The 25743-nt window shown below is 40.3% G+C and overlaps 3 protein-coding genes across 5 annotated transcripts in view; 2 read left to right on the plus strand and 1 right to left on the minus strand.

The window, feature by feature from the left end:
- Positions 1–1567: 1567 nt before the first annotated feature.
- LOC118431763 (glucosidase 2 subunit beta-like) overlaps positions 1568–25743 on the minus strand; it is a 29470-nt gene continuing 5294 nt past the window's right edge. Inside the window, exons 1-17 of one of the 3 annotated variants that reach the window (XM_035843069.1) lie at positions 15340–15542; positions 14779–14895; positions 14345–14440; positions 12962–13019; positions 12265–12382; positions 11829–11892; positions 11435–11500; positions 10983–11067; positions 10305–10383; positions 9876–9965; positions 9339–9468; positions 9026–9028; positions 8786–8893; positions 8171–8240; positions 7594–7758; positions 6824–6923; positions 1568–4747 (exon numbers count right to left, since the gene is read on the minus strand). In XM_035843069.1, the coding sequence (XP_035698962.1) occupies positions 4604–4747; positions 6824–6923; positions 7594–7758; positions 8171–8240; positions 8786–8893; positions 9026–9028; positions 9339–9468; positions 9876–9965; positions 10305–10383; positions 10983–11067; positions 11435–11500; positions 11829–11892; positions 12265–12382; positions 12962–13019; positions 14345–14440; positions 14779–14895; positions 15340–15532 (1686 nt within the window). In that variant the 5' untranslated portion in view covers positions 15533–15542 and the 3' untranslated portion in view covers positions 1568–4603. Of the gene's footprint in view, positions 4748–6823; positions 6924–7593; positions 7759–8170; positions 8241–8785; positions 8894–9025; positions 9029–9338; positions 9469–9875; positions 9966–10304; positions 10384–10982; positions 11068–11434; positions 11501–11828; positions 11893–12264; positions 12383–12961; positions 13020–14344; positions 14441–14778; positions 14896–15339; positions 15543–25743 lie in introns of those variants that run through there. The other 2 variants (XM_035843071.1, XM_035843070.1) reach the window with 2 other exon arrangements.
- LOC118431765 (interferon-induced protein 44-like) lies at positions 16915–21958 on the plus strand. The gene is made up of 8 exons (XM_035843075.1): positions 16915–17234; positions 17382–17478; positions 17784–17982; positions 18480–18626; positions 19122–19293; positions 19655–19739; positions 20000–20105; positions 21055–21958. Exons 1-8 carry the CDS (start codon positions 17030–17032, stop codon positions 21196–21198), a joined length of 1155 nt encoding a protein of 384 aa, XP_035698968.1. The 5' UTR covers positions 16915–17029; the 3' UTR covers positions 21199–21958.
- The window catches only part of LOC118431764, a 14673-nt gene continuing 13634 nt past the window's right edge, over positions 24705–25743 (plus strand). The window contains exon 1 of the mRNA XM_035843073.1: positions 24705–25071. Coding sequence (XP_035698966.1) covers positions 24825–25071 — 247 coding nt within the window. The 5' untranslated portion in view covers positions 24705–24824. The remainder of the gene's footprint in view (positions 25072–25743) is intronic.

Below are 25743 nucleotides of genomic sequence, written 5' to 3' on the forward strand. Positions count from 1 at the left end.
GATTGCAATCACTTGTGTTACGGGATCAATGAACATACAGTCATGTACTTTTAATCTGATGTAGCATGGCTAAAAATGCAATCGTAAGGAGAGGTTAAACAGAAGAGGCAGGTTTCAATGAGGCATTTGGTATCTGAGATGAGGTTGTGTCGGGCAGCCCCTTCTTTATAACACACAGGCTGAACATGAACTTCTGCACCGATCCCTCCTACTGAAGGAGAAAATGGCAGCCCAGGCCATGAGTTCAGCGACTAGCATAGCAAACTTTTGACAGTAACGTTACCATTTCAGGACAATACTAGAAAGCTAACATAATCATAATCTGCTATGTACAAAATGTATAGTGAAAATAACCCCAAAGAATAGGAATACTGCAGCTGAGAACTTTAGGTCGATCTGTGACTAAAACAGTGTCTGTCATGCTGCTAATACACTGCGCTGCGCGCCATTTTGAATGGGCGGGACGGCCGCCGCGCCGGGAAACGCGGGTAAACAGACATATGTACGGTTTTCAATTTACAATAAAACGCGTTGTAGAGGGTTATAGTTCACCAAGCTTCACAGACTTGTAGAACTTCTTACGTTCTTTCAGACCAGCTATTTTATTTGATCAGAAAATCCTTATATTTTTGTTAAAAATGTAGATGCCTTCGGTGTAAATTTTCACTTTGGTCTCCCTATCATGCAACATACCGATAGCGGCAACTCCCACAATCAACACCCATACTGAGGATCTGAGTTACGGTTCTCGACATTCTTTTGACACATGTTGAAGATCTGGAGGTAATGTCAACAAAAGTATACCATGTTACCCGTGTGCGCCTTTCCCAGGCTTCTGTCTGCCTGTAGACAGCGTAAATCTTGTCTGTTGTTCATTTTAAGTCTCCAAGTCGACTCGCACGGTACAAGGACGCCACTATTATTCAGCGGAATAAAGTACAACTGCAACTGATGTTGCCAACTTCGTAATATGGATGTTGATTGGTTGTAAATGAAATAAAACGACCAATCAGTGTATACTTACCTTCGGCGAAATAACTATACTAAGTGCATGTATCACTCCGCTTGACGTTCAATCTGCGGCGTTTATTCTGTTGGCTGCTAGGGGTCGCTCTTGACACGTAGCGAAAAATCAGCCTGTAGTCATTGAGTTGTTTCTATTGTTGAGCGGAGAAGTAGGGGAAATATGCAATAATGGTAACTTTGAGGAAATTGTATATAACATCCATAGCTTCTACTTAGATTCTCATGTTAACGTTGTGTATCGCAACGTAAATTCTCCCCAAATCGTCATGTACATGTGTAATGAAAGTTGAGTTGATTCCAGAGGAAAGCGCCTCCTTATTTCCCACTTTATCCCATTTGATTCCTGTCTTATGGATGATTGATAAAAGTGACATACCCTTGCATGTCCTTGTTCAATTTCTCATTGCATATAGCTTCTCCTTGTTGCCGGTTTCTCAATTTCCAGCCAGTTAGGATGAGTAACACCCCTATGATGTGGAAGCCGTATATTTCTGTTCATATTTAGTAATTTTTCAGTCACAAAACAGACGGGACAGGGTAAGGGGAGGGTCAGAGTCTATATTGAAAATTCTATGAACATCCATCTTTATGAATGACATACCTTCGTAAGAGGTAGAACGAAAATGTCTCTCCTATTTACTAATCTTACACAAGAAGAAATTGGTTCATATCACATGTTGGTGTTTGCTGATATGGATAAAATAGAAGTATGAATTCTGGTACAGAAAATTGTTGAAAACTCAAGAACTGATATTGTTTACAGGTAATGTGAATTGTGACAGGACTTTCCTCACAAAATAGATGTGGGACTTTTCGAGTAATGACTCGTTAAGGGGACTGTCTAATTTCTTACTATGAAATTTTTGCCATTGCAACATAAAAGTGCAACTTCCAAATATCTCAAACTTGAGAACAGTGCTCTTGGATTATTGATTAAGCAGTACATGTATAGCATTCAAGTTCTCTAAACAACACTGGTTACTGTCAAATGTGTACTTTGTGGTAATCAGCAGCAAATGCAAAGTCATGACAGGCATGGTAACAGTAAGTCATTCAAAAGTCCCTTTAACAAATATGTGTTCAAATCAAGCTTGGTATTAAAATGTGTACGCTAATGTCATTGTCATCAAATTAGCAAGTGACATTAGCAAATTAGCCAGTTAGGAAAGTAATGTCAGTTGTACACAGCTAGACATCAGGCAAAAATAGTGGTCCCACAACTCAACCTGCCAATAACCTATCCAAAAGAATGTCTACAAGCATCATTACATAATAGAACTTACTGTATATTTATATATCACGTTAAATGTGTAACACTACAGCAAAGCTATGAAAGAGCAAGCCTACATACAGTCAGCAATACTGATTGCAATGTGACACATTAAAAATTTCCATATAACAAAATTAAATTCTCCAGATACAAGGCTTGTATTCTTGTGATATTCTTATGACAGAGACTGGTTTTAATTGATTCCTTGACAGAAAAGGGGATGTCCTGACTCCTGATTATGAGATTTGTAAGTCATTATTGTGTTAAGATAATCTCTAGAACCTATAGTAACTACATGTACAAATAGTCAATATATACAGAACAATTGGCATTCCAGCCGTACTGACATTTTGACATGGTAGGGAAAAGATCTACATTTTAACCTCAACCATGCCAAGGGCCAATTTTTGTATCCAACATTACATTGGTTACAACAGAGGTCAGCAGTGTGAGGGGTAAGGAATTTGTCTCCAAGAAATCTCAAAAACAAAACTGAAACATTTTTCTCCACAACCCAATCTATGAACCATAAAGCATACAAATGACACAAAGTTTTTAACCTTAACCCCCCAAGGTAACCACTTGCTATACAGTACACACATGGAGAATTGTGTATGATGCGAGTGCTTAGCACAAATACTGTACACAATATCTTCTGTATTACTTTCACATCAGAGAATTGATTAAGGCCTCCATTTTTCTGTACTTATTGTGGAAACAAAATGTTTCTTTCTGAACCTAACATAGATAATGCCATAACAGAGTATAATCATGTCCATCCAAAAACATCACAACTTTGCCTAAACATTTGTCAGTAAGTTCAACCATCACACACAATAGTTGGTGTCATTTAGCCTGCTTCATAGGGAAACTGACTTCCCCAAACTTTGCTTTCTAAAGAGTGAGGTTTCTTAGAATTTGATAAGAGTTTGTTTAAAAAAAGGTTGATTCATTTTGACCTTCCCCCTAAGTGCGGTAGAATTTGCACATTTCTTTAGGATTCCAGTTCACTTCAGATGTTTTATCAAACTGAAATGAGATTTAATATAGGCATATTCTATGGGATACATTTTGCCGGATAATACAGTTGGAAGCAATCTTCAGCATATAAACAGGTTCCAAACAATATTTCTTATCATGAGAAGTGATACAACAATATGTTTCAAAAGTATTTTAGATGGGAAGTCATACATATTCAACATGATGTTGAAATCTCAGCCCTACTTTTAGCGAGTACCCTTCTCAATTTTTATTATCTTATCCAATCGGAGGACAAATTGACAAATAATGTTCTTTGATCTTCTTGCTGTGAAATTCAATTTCAGCCAATCAGAGAAGCACAGACAAATTCTACTGATTTTCTGAACATTAGATAGAATTTCTTCTCTATTTATTCAAGGTTTCAAATGTCAAACCAAGGGCATATAATGTCCTTGGTTAAACTATATCGTGGATAAAGTGTATCCCTCACATTGCATAAATATCTCCTACTGATTCATATTGGAATGACAAGTTAAGCAAGTTCACACTAGATTTTTCCATGCTTGATTTTGCCATCTAGCTAAAATCCCCTCAAAGCTAAACATCATCTGCAATTGGTGGCCTTTGAAATCCAACAATATTCCTGGACCATCTTTCTCCTAAAGGAAGAATGCATCTATATCAACCTAAGGTTGACATCCACATAGTGAAGAAACTAAGGTGTAGAATTTTTCTACTAAATAGTGAAAAACAATCATGATATTCTATTTTCAAGTATGAACACAATAATAAAAGTTCAATCAGAATGATCTATCATAGAATCACATGTACACTATTTGACGAAGGAATGCTGATAGTGCTCCACAGAGCTTGGTTTAGATACATATTCAGGTTGACATTCTTTCATCCTGAAACAATATACAGTAGATCATAATTAACTCTTCTGCTGTTCTACCTAGCCATTGTGCACCATTCAAGGTAATCTATCATGTTTGCTGCATTTTTCATTGAGTCATAAAGCAATAATTTTACAAGCTCGGAGAGCAGACTTTAAGGGCTTTCAGTGGACACAGCATACTACTCATCCAATACTCCTGCATAAGTGGAATATATTTCCTTAAAGCTACTGATGTCTCTTCCTTTTACAAGGTTAACTACCTCACATTTTTTGTGACTTCAATAAAATGTACAGAAACATACTCTAAAGGATAAGAAATGAGAAATTTGAGACTGAATCTATGGGGGCTTGCTAAAAGGGCTAGTCCATTTCTGTGTGGGGGTGGCATGAATGATGTACCCAGTATCCCTGGTGTGTTTGTCCCCGTGCTATAACTCTTCATGACTAAACTCTGGGTTGTTGGGGACCTCCTTAGTGCACATGGCCGGAGTCTCAAACTCAAACACATACTCGCACCTGTTGGGCTCCGACGCTGATAACAACTTGTTTTCTATACCACACGTCATGCGGACCTGGAACAGACAAAGGTAGATGCTTTAATAACATTTCCATCAATTTTACTCCACAAAATTGTTCAAGATTGCATGGAAAGAATGATAAATACAATGAACATATATGCTTGGGGTATTGGCACTTGCATATAAAATTTCAATAAATACTAGTAAACACCAGATGTTGAGCCAGACAGCCTTAGATCTACAGTAGATAAAAAAAAACACAGAAATTTGAAAATGTGACACTGCCAAAAGCTTGTGGATGCTGACATTTTCTACATATTTCTGTATCTGACTCTATAAGTATATAGCTGCCATAATCGCCCTTTGACGTAACACACCAGCTTTGCAGGCATGCGGTGCAGCAGCGTCTGGTTATATTACACCGAACATACCTAAACTGTCATACCTAAATTCTGCACATCTATTTCCTAAGCTTGAAAGTAAATGTGTCTGTGCATACATGTGTAATTAAAGGACAGCATCAGAAAATTTTCAATTCTTTATTTTCCAGTAGTTTACTCATTAAAAAGTTGATGTACGTCAATTTTTACATTGATCCGCCTAATATGACCCTGTAGACACGTTTGAACTTCGCGCTCTCCTCCTCTCCCCGCCGCGCTGGCCGATGACGTAATGGCCTCGTTCTGATCGTCTGAGATTGTATGACGTCACGGATCCAAAACTTCTAGCCAGCCATTTTTCTCGGTGAACCTCGGTCCTCTCAGCGGTGAATAATCACCCCGCCATTCTGGAGTTCAGTTTGTTGTTGTTGAAAATTACTTTCGTGGACCTGTAAGTCGCATTGTGAGCTGTCTACGAAGCCATAGTCCCCGGGAGACTGAACATGAATAAGCTTGCCTGCGAGTAAACCGCGCGGCGACGGGACGAAATCAAAACAATGGCGGTGGGGGAGGTTCACGCACCGTGCTTTTCTGGACTTTTACAAGAGCGAGTTCGGGTCAGTTCTTACCTTCTCCTTTCCGGACAGCACAGCGATAATTACACGTAAGCTTCCACGAATTTTGGTTGAATTCACAATTGTCCAACTGGCAGGGACATTAAAAAAAACATTTTTCCTCTGACAACATACCCTTGATCGCTACATATCGAACGACCCCCTTTTCGCGCCGAAACAGATAGCACCGCAACTTGTACAGATCGTGCGAGTTACGCCTCGCCTCTCACTTTATTTTCTGTTTCTCGGGTAAATCATCTGGACTGGTCGGTTTTTCAATCATGTAGCTTTGGCGGAGATTGCTAGGGGTTCATTCAAAACAAATCACGGACTCTGAAACGAAGCCGACATTTCGCGCCATTCACAATGCCGGCCTGTGTTGTATGTAAAAACAACAATGCTGTATGTATGTTTCGGCGCGGAAGGGGGATCGTTCGATATGTAGCGATCAAGGGTATGTTGTCAGAGGAAAAATGTTTTTTTTAATGTCCCTGCCAGTTGGACAATTGTGAATTCAACCAAAATTCGTGGAAGCTTACGTGTAATTATCGCTGTGCTGTCCGGAAAGGAGAAGGTAAGAACTGACCCGAACTCGCTCTTGTAAAAGTCCAGAAAGGCACGGTGCGTGAACCTCCCCCACCGCCATTGTTTTGATTTCGTCCCGTCGCCGCGCGGTTTACTCGCAGGCAAGCTTATTCATGTTCAGTCTCCCGGGACTATGGCTTCGTAGACAGCTCACAATGCGACTTACAGGTCCACGAAAGTAATTTTCAACAACAACAAACTGAACTCCAGAATGGCGGGGTGATTATTCACCGCTGAGAGGACCGAGGTTCACCGAGAAAAATGGCTGGCTAGAAGTTTTGGATCCGTGACGTCATACAATCTCAGACGATCAGAACGCGGCCATTACGTCATCGGCCAGCGCGGCGGGGAGAGGAGGAGAGCGCGAAGTTCAAACGTGTCTACAGGGTCATATTAGGCGGATCAATGTAAAAATTGACGTACATCAACTTTTTAATGAGTAAACTACTGGAAAATAAAGAATTGAAAATTTTCTGATGCTGTCCTTTAACAATAAGGAATAACAAATGTGGAAGAAACTGGTACATGTATTTAGTATTTCCTGTCCCCACCTCTGTAGACCTGTCCGGACCGTTCCAACAGTTCTGTCCCTTGGTGTACTTCATGGCGCTGTACTTGTTGTCCTCAGGGCCTGCCCAAGACTCCCAGCGGCTGGAGAAACACAACACAAACTGTAAACTCACTCATTCAAAACATGAACACAACACAAACTGTAAACTCACTCGTTCAAAAAATGGCTTTGACCAGGAAGAATGAAGAGAGAGTGTGGGAAAACTACACTGTACTTTTGTCCAGGTCAAAACATTCTGAAAGCTTTGTCCTGCTGCACTTTTTCCTATTGTTTTTTTTTCCATCCTGATGAGATATATCCAACCTCACCTCCTTAAAATCCATTGTAAATCTATACTTGGCAACCATAAAAAACTTAGAGTAAATACTAGCAAATTAAAACAGTTAAACCTTCCACAGTGAATGTTTTAAAGACGGTCATAACATTAGTCAGAGTTGGAGTTCCTCGAAAATCTGCAATTCAGCAATGTAAGAATATTTAAAGTGATTTTAAGAGATACATCAATTCAGCATCAGTAATTCTGAGGTATAAACATTTGTAAACTTTGGATATTAAGGTGTACAAGACAATCTTGAGAAGGCCACTATTGCAATGTTTTTTGATGTGGCAGTATTATGGCACCCGGTGGAATGATGAGAGTTGATGTTACTCTTTAAAGTTAAATAATTTGACAACTAGGCTAGCAATGATGGGGAAAATGATACCATTTTTATTTTTATTTTCTAGCAGATGATATAATTTCAAACTCACCCTAATGTTGTCTCCGACCCGCCATGTTTGGGACTCTGTGAGCACTTGTCAAACGGACACAGCTTGTACTTGTACTCCTTAGTCTCCAGCTCAAAACACTGGCCATCCAGGGAGCTGTACTCCGCCTCTGCACCAAAGTCTGTGCCGAGCTGCTTCTCTAGTTGCCTGGTTGTTGAGAAATGTAGGCAAAAATATCAGAGATTTGTCTTGTCACAACTTGTCAGGCCTAATTTACACTACTACATGTAGTTGCTTATTCTATCCAACCTGTCTTATGTGCTTAAACTTAAAGAGTTACATACACAAACTCTGAGAGGTATGCAAAATTGACTTCTATTACGGTCCAGTAAGAAGCTGCGTGTGGTTAGGAATTTTGCTAGAAGTCAGCGTAAAAATCCTAGACATACAAGGAAGCTAACTAGCTGACTAAAGTATGAACACTGTGCTACAAAAGCAATTGGTAACCTCCCAAATTGCAAGTAGTGTGATGGGCAAAATGTATGCTTTATGGTACGCTCAAATTTACCAACTGGAGGATGATGCAGTTCACCTATGCCTCAGTAGGGGCTCTACTAACCTGATCTGTGCATCAACATCACTGACTTTCTTGTTTGCTTCTGTGTACTCTGCCCTGGCCTGGTCTGCAGCTGTTGTCAACATGATGAAGATTATCATTGTTAAAACTGGAACACAGCTTTACACAAATGTACTCTCATTTCAAAGGTTCATTGTGCAAAGAAAAATGGCAGAGATGGCACTTTCAGGATATGGACACTAGTTTTGGTGCTGCCGAATATTGTTTCAAGCTTTTACTTTCAAAGTAGTTAACATGTTGCCACCTGGAGTGAATTGGTTACAAATAATATTTCATACATACTATGTCAAGGAAATAGCATAATGACAATGTTCTTTTTCTCGAAATTGCTCTAGTACAACCCCATTTGCCAGCATATTTCTGGCAACTTTCTGGGTGGTGCAACATGTGAAGTTATCCAGCTGGGCCGCATCAGTTTGGGATTTGGGGCTTCTTTGCAATTAACAGAAGTGTGCAGCGATCTGTTGTACAATTAACTGGCTTGTACTGAAGCTTAAGATTTCGAACTTTTGTAACCTTCCCCATGCTGTACTTTGAATACCCAAGTCTGCTGCCAAGAACAATTGTACCAGACGTTGTTGTTTGTTTACAACAGACCTGCGATCAGCTGTTTTGTCTCCTCGTCATAATCTGGCATCGCATCCTCGTCTGGTTTGGATTCGTCCTTGACCAGGTCGATTTCAGGCTCATCATCATCATCATCATCTGGGTAGTCGTCATCAAGATCATCATCATCATCATCTACTTCATCATCATCATCATCATAGCCTAGAAAAGCACATATAGAGTAACTCACTCTATTACCACTACAGCATATAACAAAAAGGACCTTACTACCATCTTTTGAACAATCTTTTCTTTTATCAAACAGCTCTTTAAAGAAACTGTGGTATTTAAACAATTGTACTAAAATGAAAAAAAGTAGAAGGTTTAAAACAAATCCAACATTTGATGTACCAATTAGCTGAATTCATCACAACTACAAGTAAGCTTTTGTGGAAGGGTCAAAAAGACAATCTCAAAGAAAGAAGAAATTGCTGATGACTGAAGCTGCCAAACCCTCTAGGAATTAAATGCTAACACTTTGTATGCAATTGGCCCTCGGACATTAATTTGCAATAAAGATTATCATCAAAATATATAAACTTACGCTCTTCTTCTTCTTCCTCCTCCTCTCTGTCCTCCTCCTCCTCAGCAGGAGGGGCGGGTGGTTCTTCAGTTGGAGGCAGATCTGTGTCTCCTTTTGTAGGTTCCTCTACGGGAGGTTCCTTTGCCTTGTCCTGTTATTAAAACAATAATTAGAAAGTTTAGGACACACAAACCATACACGCAAAGCTATATCTAATCATCATCATCCAATCATCTGTCTATTTTTCCAAAATGATGATGTCTTTTCCAAAATCATATCCAGTTGTTTGAGTAATTGCTATATGGTGTATCTTATATCTGGCCTTCATTGACGGATCATGTCTTTAGTCAAAAATATGCTTTATCCCAGCATTTGTAAAAGTGTGGACTACATTATGATTTGTGTGTAATACGACACATTATTATGATTCAAGTGCTTTGTCTCTTGTTTTCCAGTCCTTAAATATGCCCTTTCCGTTGTTACTGTACTTTAATCAACCTAGTATTTTCCCCCAGTGCACAACTCTAATAATTTCATGTAAAAATGCACCCCACTTACCTTTTCACCCTGGTAAAGGTCCTTGATTTTGGGCCAAGTCTCTGACAGAAAACTCTCCAAATCTACCTCCGTCACATCACCAAGATGGTTCTAAATGTACCAAAAAATGACATATGAACAATTTTGATCTGTGTTCAATTTACATATAAACCAGTATACCAAGACAGGGCACATCATATCGGGTCTGAAAGTACACGTTCATGGTTCCAAGTACACATGCAAAGTGTTACGTATTATGGGTAACATGTCAAAGGTGAATGCCCCTGAGACATATATAAACTAAACATAGTCTAGACAAGGTATCAGACATGGCTGTGACAAGAACTGTTGACAAGATAGGGGCCTCCAGCTTTCATCTTGCACCTGTGAGTTGGAACCATAAATCCACTTTAAGAGCAATGAATCAAGTAGAAAAGTTTAAATGCTGACCTTGGCCTCCTCCTCTGTGACCTCTCCATCCACATCATCATCAAACTCCAGGTGAGTCTGCAACTCCTCCAGTTTAACCCTACAGGACAGGAGAGTGGATATCAGTCATACAGACATTATTGTGTCAACATGTAAGCTTTACATCAAGCCTGAGTATCATGACATACTTATCAACATAAAGCCATTGTCTTTCTGACTAAGGTGAAGATGTCTTTTCAAGTAGCTTGTATATTTTGTATAGACACAACACACCAGTTATGCAGGCACCAAGCGAGACAGTGGCTAGCAATACACTAAACGACCTGTCATTCATAACCTTTGCACATCTAACTGTGTAAAAGCACTGTTTAGTGGTATCTAGAGAGGATGTCTCTACCGTACTTGGTGTTAACGAGTTCAAATCTGTGCTAATTTCAGGAAAAATAAATGGTGCAAATAAGTGCAGTGTCAGCCAAGCACTACAGGTCACTCTTACTCTTCTGGACAAGTGTGTTGGGTTTCTGAGGCAAACTCATCAAATACGGTGCTTTCTAAAAGAAGCATTTCCTTCATTACCATTACATGGGATAGCTAAGTTGAAGGTAAGAAGACACACATAAATTACCATGTTAAACATTGGGAAAAACAACAATGGCACTTTGATTGAGACTTGACAGTGGGGGAGGGGGGCACACTTACAAGCCATCTCCATCCAGGTCCAGCTCACTGAAGGCTGCAGTTCCTGCCTCCTTCTGCCTCTCCAGTTCTCGGGCAGCCTTCACCTCTGAATTACACATGGAACAATGTCACACTGGGAGAAACCTTAGCCATATGCAGAGTTTGTATCTGGTCATGTATATGAATTAGTCAAGTCACACTGGGAGAAACCTTAGCCATGTCCAGAGTTTGTATCTGGTCATGTATATGAATTAGTCAAGTCATTGTCAACAGAAGATTGTGCTGTTTAGTAGAAAATAAGTCCAACCTTAAGTGTTGGAGGTCAAACGATAAATCGATAGATACATCCTACATAGATTTGATCGGTAAGAATATATCATTCCTGGTTTACGTGTCTGTTTTTAAAAATGTATATGTATGAGTAAAACCAAGGATATTTTGTAGTTGAGTATAAAGAACAAACAGATCCAGACCTTCCCAGGCCTTCTTGTGCTTGTCTACTGCTTCCTTCTCAGGTGTTTCCGCAGCCTCCTTTGCAGCTGTAAAATCACATCAAATCAAATATACTAGTACTTTCAGGACAAACCCATCTAGATATGGTATTGACAATAACTCAGTCAAGCATTAAAGTCACCTAAAAGATAAAGTACATTAACATGTAGTACACAGCTTTGTTGTTTAGGTTGACCACTTTGCAGAAACCATTGTCATAATTTTAAACAGAAAAATCATCTGAAGTTTGCAGTGAACAAAACTTTCATCAATCTATCTACACTATCTACATGTGCAGAAATCAATTCCTTGATATTTGTCAGATGATGCAAAGAACATGCAAAGACATAATATTATGTTACAATACAGACTGACCTTGAGCCTCTTGCTTCTTGGATTCCACCACTTGTTTCTCTTCTTTCAAGGCATTCAGCCTGGTCTGGGTACAAAAAGAAAGGATTTTGCACAACTTAAGTCCTATGCTTCACAGTGTAACTTAAAGTTTTGTTATGCGACTTGTCATGTGAAGACAATGCTTGGTACAAAATGTTGTTGTTCATACGTTTGGAATTACTGTCAACAACACAGACAACGAGACGTGAAGAGATACAGCTGAATTTTAAAGACATTAAATGATGATGTCACTATCACACAGGTAATACTTATACCTGTACTTGTGCAAAGATTCTGGTGTCCATCTCTATTATAGCTACCTAGTCTTTTTCATCCTCTCAGCAAAGTTGTGAAGAAGATGAAAGCAACTCAACAGCTATAACAGTGATGGATACCAGGCTAAAGTCCTGGTACCCACCTCTCTGTCCTGCCTAGTTTGTTTCCCATCAGCCACCAGGGTCTGCCTCATCTGGAAACCCTGGTTGATGATCTCGGCCTGTTTTTTCCTCTGTTCAAGTTCAACAGCACCCATCTCCCTTGTAACAACAACAGCGGCATAGACAATGTTGGAGCACTCTAATCACTTTAAACTAGATATGTATCAACAAATAATTGTAAATGCTCATAAGTTCGCAGTGATTTAAACTCGCAGTTACGTAAGGGGAAAATGGAGTGTTTGCCGTGGTTTTAAGTTTGTGCTAAGATATGCCCAAAAGTAGTTACTCAAGTAACTGGATATGATTTTGGTAGTATCCAACATCCACTAGCGTCTCTGTGACAAAAGATAGTGGATACTATCTGAAACGTCTGACAGTTTCCAAAAGCATATCCAGCTTTGCTGCTTTTTGGCGTACTACACACATACAGTATAGAAATGGAAACACTGGTGGCTTAAAGTTCATGATGAAGAGATCACTGTGATAACTGATGACATAAAAACACGGTGTCACCACAAAAATTTCATTTATTACATAGACTTCAGCAACCTATTAACTCCATCAACTACAGAATCCACACATACCTGAATTTTTTTTTTCTTTTGTTAGTAAGTGAAAAAGTGTGTATGCCTAGCTTTGCTTTCTTTATATTTCCATGTAGAAAATCAGGTGACATACCTGCACTTGTCTTCACACAGCACCAGTCCACTGTACTCATCTGTACCGTCACAGCAGTCTGGCAATCAGATGATAAATCTATACATCAGTCTTACGTTTATGAAGGTTAGACATCCAGATTAACAATATTCAAATACAATTCAATCTCTACGGCTGAATAAAAACAGAGATTTACTTCCGGATATTCTTCAGTGTCACTTCTTCAGCGTCCTAGTGAAGCTGAAGAAGAGTGATGAATGTCACTCAAAACATCAGGAAGTAAATCTCTGTTTTTATCCAGTTGTAGAGATTAAATCGTACTTGAATACATCAGTCTTGTAGAATTGAATTGATCAATATACACTATACAGTAAAACCTACAATAAATAATACTGACAAAACCTGTCTATAATGGCCATTAAAGGGATGTGAAGAAAGTTGTTTCAGTACACATGTGGCCATTACCTACGAGATTCTCAATACAAGTGATCCCGATGATGTCACAGTGACGCAGTGGTAGGCAAAAAGCAGATGTTTGGCAAAAGCTTCACTTACATATTAACCAGTAATTTGAGCTGCTAATCTAAATATCAATTTTTAATCCAATCTACTGACGTCCTGGTAGGCACCAAATGCCCAATACTCCGGATATAAACAACAACAGCGATTGCTCGTATGGAAAAATAATCTAAGGAACCATAAAAAGGTGACCACAATGAACAGGTGGACTATTAAAAATTTCCTTTGGACTGCTAAAAATTTGTCTTCCTCCCCTTTTTTTGTATTAATTCATACATGTCATAGTTAGGATAAACCTATTCTCCAACTAGATCTCTTTTGCACATTAATTCACAGCTATGATATTAAAAATCTCGCCAACAAGATTACTCCAGTGTCACTGACAAAAGACACTGAATGGTACATCTGAAACGTCTGGCCGCTTCCAAAATCATATCCAGTTGCTTGAGTAACTGCTCTTTGGCATAACAAACAGGTGGTCTCCATACTAGTCATCACTAGTCAGGGCTCGAAATACCACCTGCATATGCAGGTTAGTGCAGGTAAAATTGGAGCTGTGCAGGTATTTCTGATGTCTACCTGCACCTAACCTGCACTGGTCCATGTACTGGGTTTTATACATAAATGTCATATGATGTAGGTATATGTGGATTGTTATCAGCTGCATTGAATGTTACCACCTATAAAGTATAAAAAATAGCAATGTTTCCTGAAAAATCATACTTCCTAAATCAGAGTGATGCAGGTAAAATTTGTCAGGTGTAGGTAATTTTCAATCATGTTACCTGCAACAGAGCAGGTATGCAGAAAAAATATTTTGAGCCCTGCTAATATACATGTATATGTGTGACAAGTCCAGAAAGTTGACTGAATGGTAGTACTCACCACAAATGCCATCATTGACCCTGGAGGAAGGGATGGTTTTTGGAGTGAAGCCCTTGTTACTGCAGTAGTACATCATGTTGGGACAGGCAGCAGTACCTTTGTTAAAAAAAAGTTCCACAATCTCATACCTTTGCCAAATAGTGTTACACATGTCTGGCATGACAAAAAAAGATTCTCATTTTTATACCAACAATATCAAAATAGGCCATAAGGACATTATTTGCCACCCAAAATAACACAAATTGTTCAAAGTCTCACATTTCCAAAGATGGCTATTTTAACATTTCCTCATTAATTACATATATGAGGCCCAATTTGCATGATTAATGTATAAAAATGTTCATCTTCATTGAACTTTCAATAACTGGTTGATAAAAAAAAGCAAATAGCCTGTCACTAGATGTGTAATAGATAAATCAAATGTACAATCTTACCTGGTTCGTCGGTCCCATCCTTACAGTCACAGTAATCATCATTAACCTGATCAAAGGGGATGGTCGCTGAGCCGTCTAAACAAGTGAAGGGCTTCGACTCATCATAGAAGGGTTTATCTAAAGAAAACATGATGGAAAATGCCTAGATTAAAACATATCAACATCACAGTTGTTCTGATCAATAACGTTGTGGATGTCAAGATCACTGTCAAAATAACTACGGTCCTTACACTACCTTTAGAATTGGTAACATCGAACAAAATACACACGACAGGTTATTTAGGTCACACATAAATTATTACACACCGACACCTGGTTGGCACATACAGTTGTAACACTAGAATTTACGAGAACACCATGTCACGAATACTGCAAATAAAATGGGGATAAAATGGTGACTGCGAAACGTTGATGCACAACCCTGAAGGATTAGTATTATCTTGTCGAACCACTCTCTGCAGTGAAGCAGAACAATGGTGACTTCCTTTGTGAGGAGCCTTTTTCAGCAAATACAAGTGGGGAGGGCGACACGTGGACAAGGCATGTTTCAACAGTACTTACGCAGCAACGATACTCCCCTCGGCCGCAAAATTTCTACCGCAGCTGTGTTATAAAATGGACTAACTATGTGTAAAACTAGAAGTGCTAAGAACATTTCTCCGTATAGAAATGAGCGAAAATTGCACAAAATCCCTCGTACACACGGCATCGTTTCCGCCATCTTGGGAAATTTTGGTCCCGTGCGCAGGCGCATGATTTGTGATCTGCTGATTGGTCAACAGTTACTTTCCCTTTCCCAGGGTTCTCTTTGGCAGGTGCTTCGAGAAAATATTATGAACCACCTGCTACTTAAAGTATTACAAGAAAAACAAACAAAAGGGGACAAACCTTGGTCCGATAAAAAGCTTCTGAAAATGTGTACTAAGAACTCGTCCGATAGGCTTAACTATGTCTTTGAAGACGGTGCAGACACCAGATACACCGTGTAAAGAGAAAGTAAAGTTTAACCCTAATCATATTCATTGTCATAGATTAATATCAATAAAAAAGTTTGGACCAGTCTAAGTAGAAAAAAATGATTAGTACAGGCGTGTCTGAACGTTCACGATATCGGAGCATCACTTAGGCGACGTATCTTCGTTATTGATAAATTATTCATAAAGATTATGTTGCCAAAAGCGTCCACATGTTATCATCTTTTTGCATATCAATAATTCATAGCTACGATTGCACCCTAACCGATTGAAATGTTCATATTAGGAATAGCGCACCTCTCTGTAATATAATACTGCTTCCTGTTGCATTGAATGGCACCCTTGAAATTTTTCATGTTGAAATGACGTCAGGTTGATTTTTGCAAAGCAGTTAAATATTGTCCTATCATGATTGAATTCTCCATTAGCGATGGTAAGTTGATCTACGGTGAACATTAGGGTGTTTCCCTAATCATAGAGGGTGTGGATGGTAAACGCCCATACCCAGGAATAGTAAACACTTCACCATAAAGAAGGTCAAGCCATTGCTACAACAGCAACAGCAACTTCTTTTAAATTGTGTTGGAAAAGTAGTTTGAACTCACGAAATACCACAAGGTAAGGATTAATAGGTGTTTTGTACCTATTTGCTACCTGCATCTTTGATCGTAGAGGTCTATGATAAGACGTACATTTATAAAATAGAGTGCAATATTAGCCCGGTTGGTTTAAGCATGTATGTTCAATGGGAAGCAAGGAACAAGCCTACAGACTTTGCCTGTAGTCCAATTTTTCCAGTTACTGTTTGTTATACATGTGTATCTATTATCATGATTTTTATATTTTTACAGAGAACAATTGCAATGGCTTCCTACTTGCCTCGCGTAAACAAAAACAACACCAGTGTTCTTTTGTCAGGGGAACATGAGCAGAAGCTGAGGCAGTGGCTGAAGAAGCCTACGTCCGATTTTAAACTGCTTTTCAAAGCGACCGCGAACACCTACAACGCCCAGGAATTCCACCGTCTGTGTGACAACCAGGGGCCAACCATCATTGTCGCCTACAGCAACAGCGGCGACGTTTTTGGGGGGTTCGCCAGCGTGTCGTGGAGAAGCGCGGGAAGGCACGTCACCGCACCTGGGTCCTTCCTCTTCAACCTGAACAGTAAAGTGCGCTTCCCGCTTAAACAGCAAGGTGACGCTTCTGCTTTGTATGACGACGGGGCTTACGGACCGACGTTTGGAGGCTACGACTGGGTTTCCTTCACCGGGTCCGGGATGAAATCCTCCTTGTTGGGCCCACCTCACTCCCGAGTTGAAGCCCAGGGGGCCAGGGGTAATATCGGGAACTCTTATTCCCCCCACGGGACCGACAGAGCGGTGTCGTATGAGGAGTTTGGGGGGCTAGAGGCGTACGGATATCTGACTGGCACCTTCTGCGCCGACCTGGACTACAAGGACATCGAAGTCTACACCATCAGAGGTGCGTTGTTGACGTTATCAGATGGGCTGATGTAAGGTAAAATCTTTCACTGAGAACAGCGATCCGGCTACACGACGAGAAAGGTAGTAGAAAAATCTTACAACTAGTCTTATACGTTTCACTATATTTTTATTGCCGTTTTGACAGACAAGCCAGTCGTTATCAGTGGAAAGAGAGCGGATGCTAGTCCAAATGTGCCGAGGCTTAAAGAGACAGCCTGGAGGACCATGGAGTGGACTGTTAGGTACTTCTTTCTACAACGTCATCATTCGTATCTTACAGTTGTCATTGTTAAAAGTTCTGCCCTTTGAGTTAACATGTGCTGCACATGTTCATGTTTTAACCGGCAATAGACACATGTATAGCCATACAGCGGAAACATATTAAGTTCATCTAATAAGTCTAAAAGGTAGTATTTAAAGGAACTAAAAAATTGGCCATATCGTTACATACCAGTACACCATGAGCGGTCACTTTCGGTACAAAATATGTTGATGCAGGTTAGACGTTAAGTACAGAATGTTTTTGGTTATCTTCTCATACGTGCAGTACAAGAGATGACCTGGTGCGAGAAGTGAGTGAGTACCGTCCCCTGGACAGCACTAAGGTTCCACAAGCACAGATCCTGCTGTTGGGCCCGGCAGGGGCAGGGAAGTCCAGCTACTTCAATACCATCAACTCCATCTTCAGGGGCCACGTGACGTCACAAGCTGTCACTGGGATAGCGCCGCACAGCCTGACTAACAAGGTACACTTCGCACATGCGCAGTAAGCACTGCCAAATACGGGGTTGCGAAAATTGATTTCTATTGAACGATTGCAGTATCACTGGCAATAACTTACTCACAATAAGGGAATAGGCTATTCCAAATAAGCCATGGTTTATATGCTCAGAAAAGGTGTCTTTTAAAACAGTAAAAACGTCATAAGAGATTTGACACTAAGACGTGTTCAGAATTTCTAACCAGAAGCTCTCCCCAAGTTATCGAACCTGATTGATGAATGCAGTAGGTAGTGACAGTTCGTTGTTTAAAAAGGAAACTACTGATATTGTTTATGTAATAGTGGGGTTCAAGCGCCGCCACTGAAACTGACCATGCCAAAGGCTCTGAGCTTTTGGCGTAGTGGTTTCCGGCGCTGGGTTTGTGGTCTGGTGGCTGGGTTTGGCGCGGGTTTGAATCCTGAGAGCCAGGAGACTGTTTCTACTCCTTTCTTACATTTATGTATTGGATGATCTCTCTACAGTTCCGGCGGTACGAGGTCCGGTCCGGCAGGGACGGCGGTGCGCTGGGGTTCCGCCTGTGCGACACGATGGGTCTGGAGGACGGGCAGGGTCTGGGCGTGGCAGACATACCCTACCTGCTGGGCGGGAACGTACCTGACAGGTACCAGGTGAGAACGATCCCAGCTAGTGTAGAAAGGTGCTAACGATTCGCCTTTGAGATTGTCTTGAGACTGGAAGAACACGGTTGTTACAATGCAGTAGATCTGTGCACTCTAAGTTCTATGAATCAATGAATGGATCCGGAGAACTTTTTTTTGCATATTTTTGCCCCACTGGGATAAGCACAGGTCACATAGTAACAATCATATAACGTTACATGTGATAATGTGCATAAATACGTCTATTACACTACTGTAGTACATTCGACTTCTTGTCGCTATATTATAAGCTTTATGATTGGTTGGAGTTGGTTTATCGAAGGCTGTAAGGAATAGAAATTTCTCTTTACTATTCAAGTTTAAGTAGTTTAACACAACTTTAAGTCGAATAGAATTTTTCTATCGCTATCATTCAAAGGACAATGTAAGTAAGATATGAGATATGGACATCAGCCATTAAAGATACACCAACAAATCTTTTTTTTAAATCTTTTCCCCTAAAAGTTCAACCCAGCCGTGTCCATCGATCCCAGCATCCCCGAGTTCAAGGTCAAACCTCCCCTGGCTGAGACCATCCATTGCGTCACGTTCGTCATCGACGCATGCGTGATGAGCGTTTTGTCGCAAGGCATTGTGGATAAAATTAAAGGCTTGCGGACAAAAATCAACGAGCGAGGTTTGTACTTCTGAAATGTTCTTTGAGTTTCACATGCAGAATATTATATACACCAATAGGAACAATTTCAATACACAAATAGAAACAATTCTCTGGTGGGCCGTTAACAACCCGCTTTTGCGTGGTAACTGTTGCTAGGCAGTTTTTCATGCTTGGCAACGAGTAACTTACAGGACTGGTGTCTTTTTTTTTACCCGAAGACGTCTTAATTTCTGAGCCGTATGAAACAAACTTTTGTAGCCAAGATCGAATCTATTACATGTTTTGTTTCCTATAAATCTTCTCAAATCTGTTCTGATACATTTCTCTGAGCAATTTTTTTTCATAGAAATGTATATAAGTTACAACCTACCCTCTACAGGTATCCCGACAGTGGTATTATTGACTAAAGTGGACGAGGTTTGCCCAGAGGTGGCTAAGGACCTATCCGTGGTGTACAGCAGCGCGTGAGTTCAGAAAACTTTTTTCTGGGTTCAAACAAAAGTTGAAATGCCGGCCGTAACTTAAACCACAAATCTTCCAACCTCTCATTGAACATGTTTAAGAGTGGACAATAATGGCAGGTCGATGTAGCACTTTGCCAGCTCGGTATAAAAAGGTGACTTTCTAGTACTTAATAAAAGTTATATATAGACAGAGGTAGTTAGCCAGATTACTTTATGTACTGTTACAGTTTGTTGTTAACCATACTGTATTTTTCACTCAGATTTGTACAGGAAAAAGTAAAGGAGCTGAGCGGAAGGCTCGGAGTTTCTGTGTCCAATATCCTCCCAGTCAAGAACTACGCCACGGAGATGGAACTAGACCGGAGGGTAACGTTACAAGAATAGACCTATAATACCTGTCAATCACAATTAGCAGTTCAACCAATGATAGTAATTAGTGGTAGGACAAATGAAAGACTGACTGCATGTCCGCCAACTATTAATTTTGTCTTTCTACATTTTGATGGTGGTGGTGGCAGTGGGACATGTGTGTGTAATGGATCTCATGACGTGCAATCTTGTCAATGACATAAAACAAACAAGGCACTATTTTTACTTTGTTTTGTGTGATTTGTTGCCATTAGTCATACTTGTACGTTTTGCATGATGTATTCCCATCATAAAATCAAGGGTAACACAAATCCATGTTAGGGCGCAGTGACGCCGCCGATGTAGTCCAGTGAGACACCATACCTGCTTAACATCCCTGTTGACCTTCGCTTAGTTATTGTAATTCACGTTAAAAATTGTCATGACAAAGCGCATGTGACGTTTGCCTGGAGTCCAGCCTTGTTTGCTTCACTCCGCTCAGTAAGGTCGCTACCCGCCAATCCGCTTGAGTTAGCTCATTACGTGACGTCACTATCAAACGTTTGAAACTTGTTGGCGGGAGCGACCTTAACGTGCACTCTCACTGCACTTGCATCAAGATTGCGTCACTGCGGGGTTCGTTCACTGCGTCACTGCTTTGTTATCTCCTCAGATTTTGTATAATTTAGATATTGCGTAATACGTAAAAGTATGACTTAGAAGACGACAAAATACACAAAAAGTAAGAAAATTCGTTCTTTATCTCTGAAATTCGTTGAGTATCTTTCGAACCTCGCGGTGACGCAAGCGTGACGCAAATGCAGTGAGAGGGCACCTTTAGGGAGAGAACTAAAGCAAACAAGGCTGGACTCCTGGCTCATGTGACGTAGCGCCCAAAAAAAAAAGGAATAATTCTTCCGGCCACTTTGACTCACAACCAACGTTCTTGTCTCTGTCCTCCCACTAGGTTGATATCCTGGCTCTCACCGCCCTCAGACAGATGCTGCGCTTCGCCGATAACTACTTTGACGACTTCGATGAGGACCAAGAAGAAGAGCATGACGGGAGTGACGTCGAACCAGTCGACATCATTCATGTGTCCACTAATTGATGATTTTGGGCGTTTGTTTACAGCGGGTGGATTAGGTCATGCTGGTGTGATTATATGGATGACATTCTCTGAGAAGCCCCAAACTGACCACAAAAAAAAAACAGTTTGGCCAAAACAGTTGCCTTCATTGTTGAATTTAAGTGATCAGTAAGGTTTAACGAATGAGTAAACACACAGAGTATGGTATATATACCAAATAATAGTCTACGCCCGTTTTGGACACATACGTACACTTTGACCTCACTTCTGTTAAAGAATAGATTGTGGATAGACCGGTTTTTAAGATGTAAAGGTCTAAAACAGTCTACGCCCGTTTGACCTCGCCTCTGTTAAAGAATAGATTGTGGATAGACCGGGTTTTAAGTAGATGCATGTATATAATGTAAAGACGTCGACAGCTTGGAGAGTTAAGGTGGGAATATTTTCACAGTACAACTTCTAGATATTCTAGAAAGCCATCTCTCTCACTGCACATGACCTTGGTTTGATAGTTAATCTGATAGTTTGTAAGTGGTGAAAATATGTTTCAAAGTGTTCAAATACCTTCCCAAATGAAAAAAAACTACTGTAAACGTACTATAGTCATTATGTTTTCTGGCTCTCACATTGAATCTATGATTTGAGTGATTTTATCCATAAATTTCACTTGCGAAGATCGTAACAGTTATGGTTTTAGGTAGCTTCAGTCAGGCTAACATCCAAGGCCCAGTCGGGCTGTTTGTGGAAACCACTGAAAACAACAAGTGACCGTAGGTAACATACTCTGTGACCTAATTATGTTTTATGTCGGTTGTGATGTTTTCTGTGGTGTACGACTTGGTGTTTATATCGCATACAGAACACATCACATCAACTTAGACCAAAAACTTAAAACGCAAAATGTTAACAGTATGCTATATCAAACCAACCTCAGTACTGGAAACGCAAAGCCAGAACGAGGACAACATCTGCTTGACGATATTCAAGGCTTAATGCGCGATCATAACGAAGACCTGAACCACTTTACCGGACGGGGTAGGGGTGACAACTGAAGTTATTACACCCATGATAAAAACAGCTACCGCGAAAAAAAAGAACGTTTCGCAACGGAGTACAGACGGCATGCCAAACCACATACGATTGCGGCAAACGGAACATAGAGTTATAGGTGCGAACACTCAACACATAAAGTGATCACAAGACTCTGTCGCTGGAGAACAAATGCATTCATATTCACAAATAATGCCCACGATTATTCTCTTGACGTGTTAGGTTGGTTTGTGTCCTTGACATCATGCTTTCCGTTCGCGAAGGTTGCCCGGACTGGCCCTGGTTTGGAAAAGTGTAGGTAGTCCGTGGTGACAATAACTAAACTTGTGTAGCATAATCTAAAGGGCATATGCATGGGGTGTGTCATTTTAATACTGATCTGTGCTCGGAACTGTGCCCAAACTTGTGACGACATGTTTTGGCACAGTTCCATGAGATTTGCGACAACAAAAGGATACATGGGGTGCGACTGACCAAAGGTGGGATAAATGCATGCAGCAAGATCTGCGGTTGTATACTCGAGTCGTATACATAAGTGAATGTAGTACGTCGAAGTAAGTTCTAGTGACGCCGAGGACTGAGACTGGTGAATGCCACTCGATTCTGAGTTGTAAATCAAACAAATTTTTGGTGATAAAAAAGCATTTCAAGTATTTGGTGGCTTGCCGTATTTCAGCCATAACGTCACGGGTTCTGCATAAGTATTCATATTACTCGCTCAATCCGTGATTGTAGATTCTTTATATCGAATGTTCGCAATTGTGCTGTAATTACAGAAATCTGTTTAATACCTGCAGAGCAAGGACAACTCCTGTTGGATCACACCTCGTCCGTAAACAATCCGTGGCTACGGGTGACCTTTTCAACACGACCTTTATATAAATAAAAGCGTGCGTATATATTCAAGTCCGTATGAGGCATGTTCGGAAGTCGTAGCCTCTACTAGGCTCCATAGGACGTTGGAAAAATAGTAGAAATTGGACAAATATAGACAGATAACATGTCAGTTGGGTCGCAAACCAAACTCATCAGACAGCTAACTCGTTTGGCATGTTATCTCTCTACATTTGTCCAATTTCTATAATTTTTCCAGCGACCTGTGGAGCCTAGTAGAGGCTAGGACTTCCATACGGACCTCATATGGACTTGAATATATACGCACGTGTGAACCTACCTTTACATGGCCCGTATGAAGTCTGTATGCAATTCTCAGCCTCAGGCTCCACGTGCACAGGTCGCTGGAAAAATACTAGTAGAAATTTGACAAATATAGATACATAACATGCCAGAGGAGTTAGCTGGCCGATAAGTATGGTTTGTGAACAGCTAACTTTCTTCGCATGTTATTTGTCTATAATTGTCCATTTTCTATTAATTAGATGTGCAAAGGTTAGGCGTGGCAGGTCGTTCAGGGTAATAGTACTTACCAAGTACGTATACTTATGTTATTTAGTGTTTCTTTGATCAATGAATATGCATGAATAATGATAACCCGAGATGGTGGATCATATCACCAGATCAAGTATAACTAGCTTATTATTTCTTGAAATTCGTAACTACATGGCAAACGTCTTCATGTAGCGAAATGACTGCTGTGGCGGACTGACAATGTGGCGAAACAACCAGTTACCTTACTTTCTATTATTACGTCTCTGTATAGCACGATGTCTACGCAAACGGCCTATAGGCAGCTACATACACACCAGTGTTTCACGTTTCTCCTGGGAGTGGCCACAGCGAGCTGTCTGGCCTACATGGTCCTATTCCACAGCGAACACAACTATACTGCGTGCCTGGCGGGACCAGTCCAATGCGTTAACGCCCAGGCTAGGGCAAGACGGTAGGTTTTTGCCGTTGTTGCTTTCGCAATGAGGATTGAATCCCTGTAGTGAGAGAACTACAACTGAACTTTAACCAAACCTGATATATTCTTAAAATGTTCATCATATGTTGAAAACATATCATGCTGATTGAAGATTTGAATATAACCTGATTACCAAGACGTCCATGAATGTGGTGAATTTCAATAAGAGAAAAAAAATTCTACATTCACAATGCCTAGTTTCTTTTATTTTTGCAACTAGAGTTCCACGACCCCATAACTTCGCCTTTGTTACCTTTTAGAGTGATGTATTATACATATTTCTCAGTGATTATGCAGTGATCAGCATAAAGTATTAGTTGATCATAATGTGATCATCTGCTCTATCTAAATAACACAATGTGATATTCATGTCTGGCAATGTTGACCTTTACCTTGCTTCCAAATGACGCAAAGATGACGCTACTTCAGGAGCACATCCCCCCAACCCCACCCCCCACCCTCACCCGTACAGACGTCCCCTTTTCGTATCTAATAAGCCAAGATCAGATGAAGAATGAATGAACTTTATTGCATGACATTTGTACATTGTATAATTGTAAGGCAACAGTAATAAGTCAATTAATACAATGATACTCGTCTAAGGTCTATAACTACATACATGTATAGTACAGGAATGTGAACATAAATGGCGTGTTGACATAGTGTAACATGCAAGTTAAACAAGTCGGTCTGTTACTGCACAATAGATTTTCTCTTTTTTAGAGCATTACATATGTATTGGCCTAATCACGAAGATGATAAGTCAAGTTCAGAGGAGCCTGTGCCGAGAAAGCCGAGAAAGATCCTGCTTGACTGCGGTGCTAACGTGGCGTCCTCAGTCCAGTTGTTTCGGGAGACGTACCCAGACGGTCAGGACTTCATCATACACTCCTTCGAGATAGACGAGAGGCTGGCGCCGTTCTTCGCACCGTACCCGAATCACGTGCTACACTGTCCCACTGGGGTGTCCAACAAGGACGGTGGGTAGGGCCATGATGATTCGTTTATATGGATGACATCACATGGGAATCCAAAAACTGATGTGAGCGTGCGAATAAAAAAACTGCATTATGAAATCTAAGTGGAAGGTTGAACAGATGACTGAACACACAGAAAATAGTACAAACATATACATGTTATTGTAAACCAAACATCAGATTCTTCATTTTTGTTATTTCACCTTTTCTTTGACCTTGTAATGTTCTATGAAATTTCTTCTTTTGAAGCTGCATTGTGCGATTTAGAGTATGGTTGAAAACCGTTTATATTTCAGTCCATACATGAATTGAAATGTATTGTCTTTTGTCATGTTTATTATTCTTTTCCTTATATTTTCTATTAATTGTTTTTGGACCAAATTAGCTGAAATTTGGCATGGTGGTGGAGATAGTAAAGTCCCTAGGCGCCTTTCTTCACTTTTTGTTCACAAAGGCCTTAGAATTACTTAATTAGTTTTTTGGGGTCATTCTTAGACCAAAAATATATATTTTGGGCCCCTGTGCCGTGGTATTACATCCTAATGACCTGCAATTTGGTACAGATGTTCATTGGACATATGCCCATGGGATCCCATCAACACTTTTTGCATGCAGGACTTAAAAAATTAGCTATTTGTTGATATTTTGCGAATTTTGACTACAAATATAAAAATT

This window comes from Branchiostoma floridae, chromosome 15 (genome assembly GCF_000003815.2).
Source record: "Branchiostoma floridae strain S238N-H82 chromosome 15, Bfl_VNyyK, whole genome shotgun sequence".
In the NCBI taxonomy this organism is placed as follows: Eukaryota; Metazoa; Chordata; class Leptocardii; order Amphioxiformes; family Branchiostomatidae; genus Branchiostoma; species Branchiostoma floridae.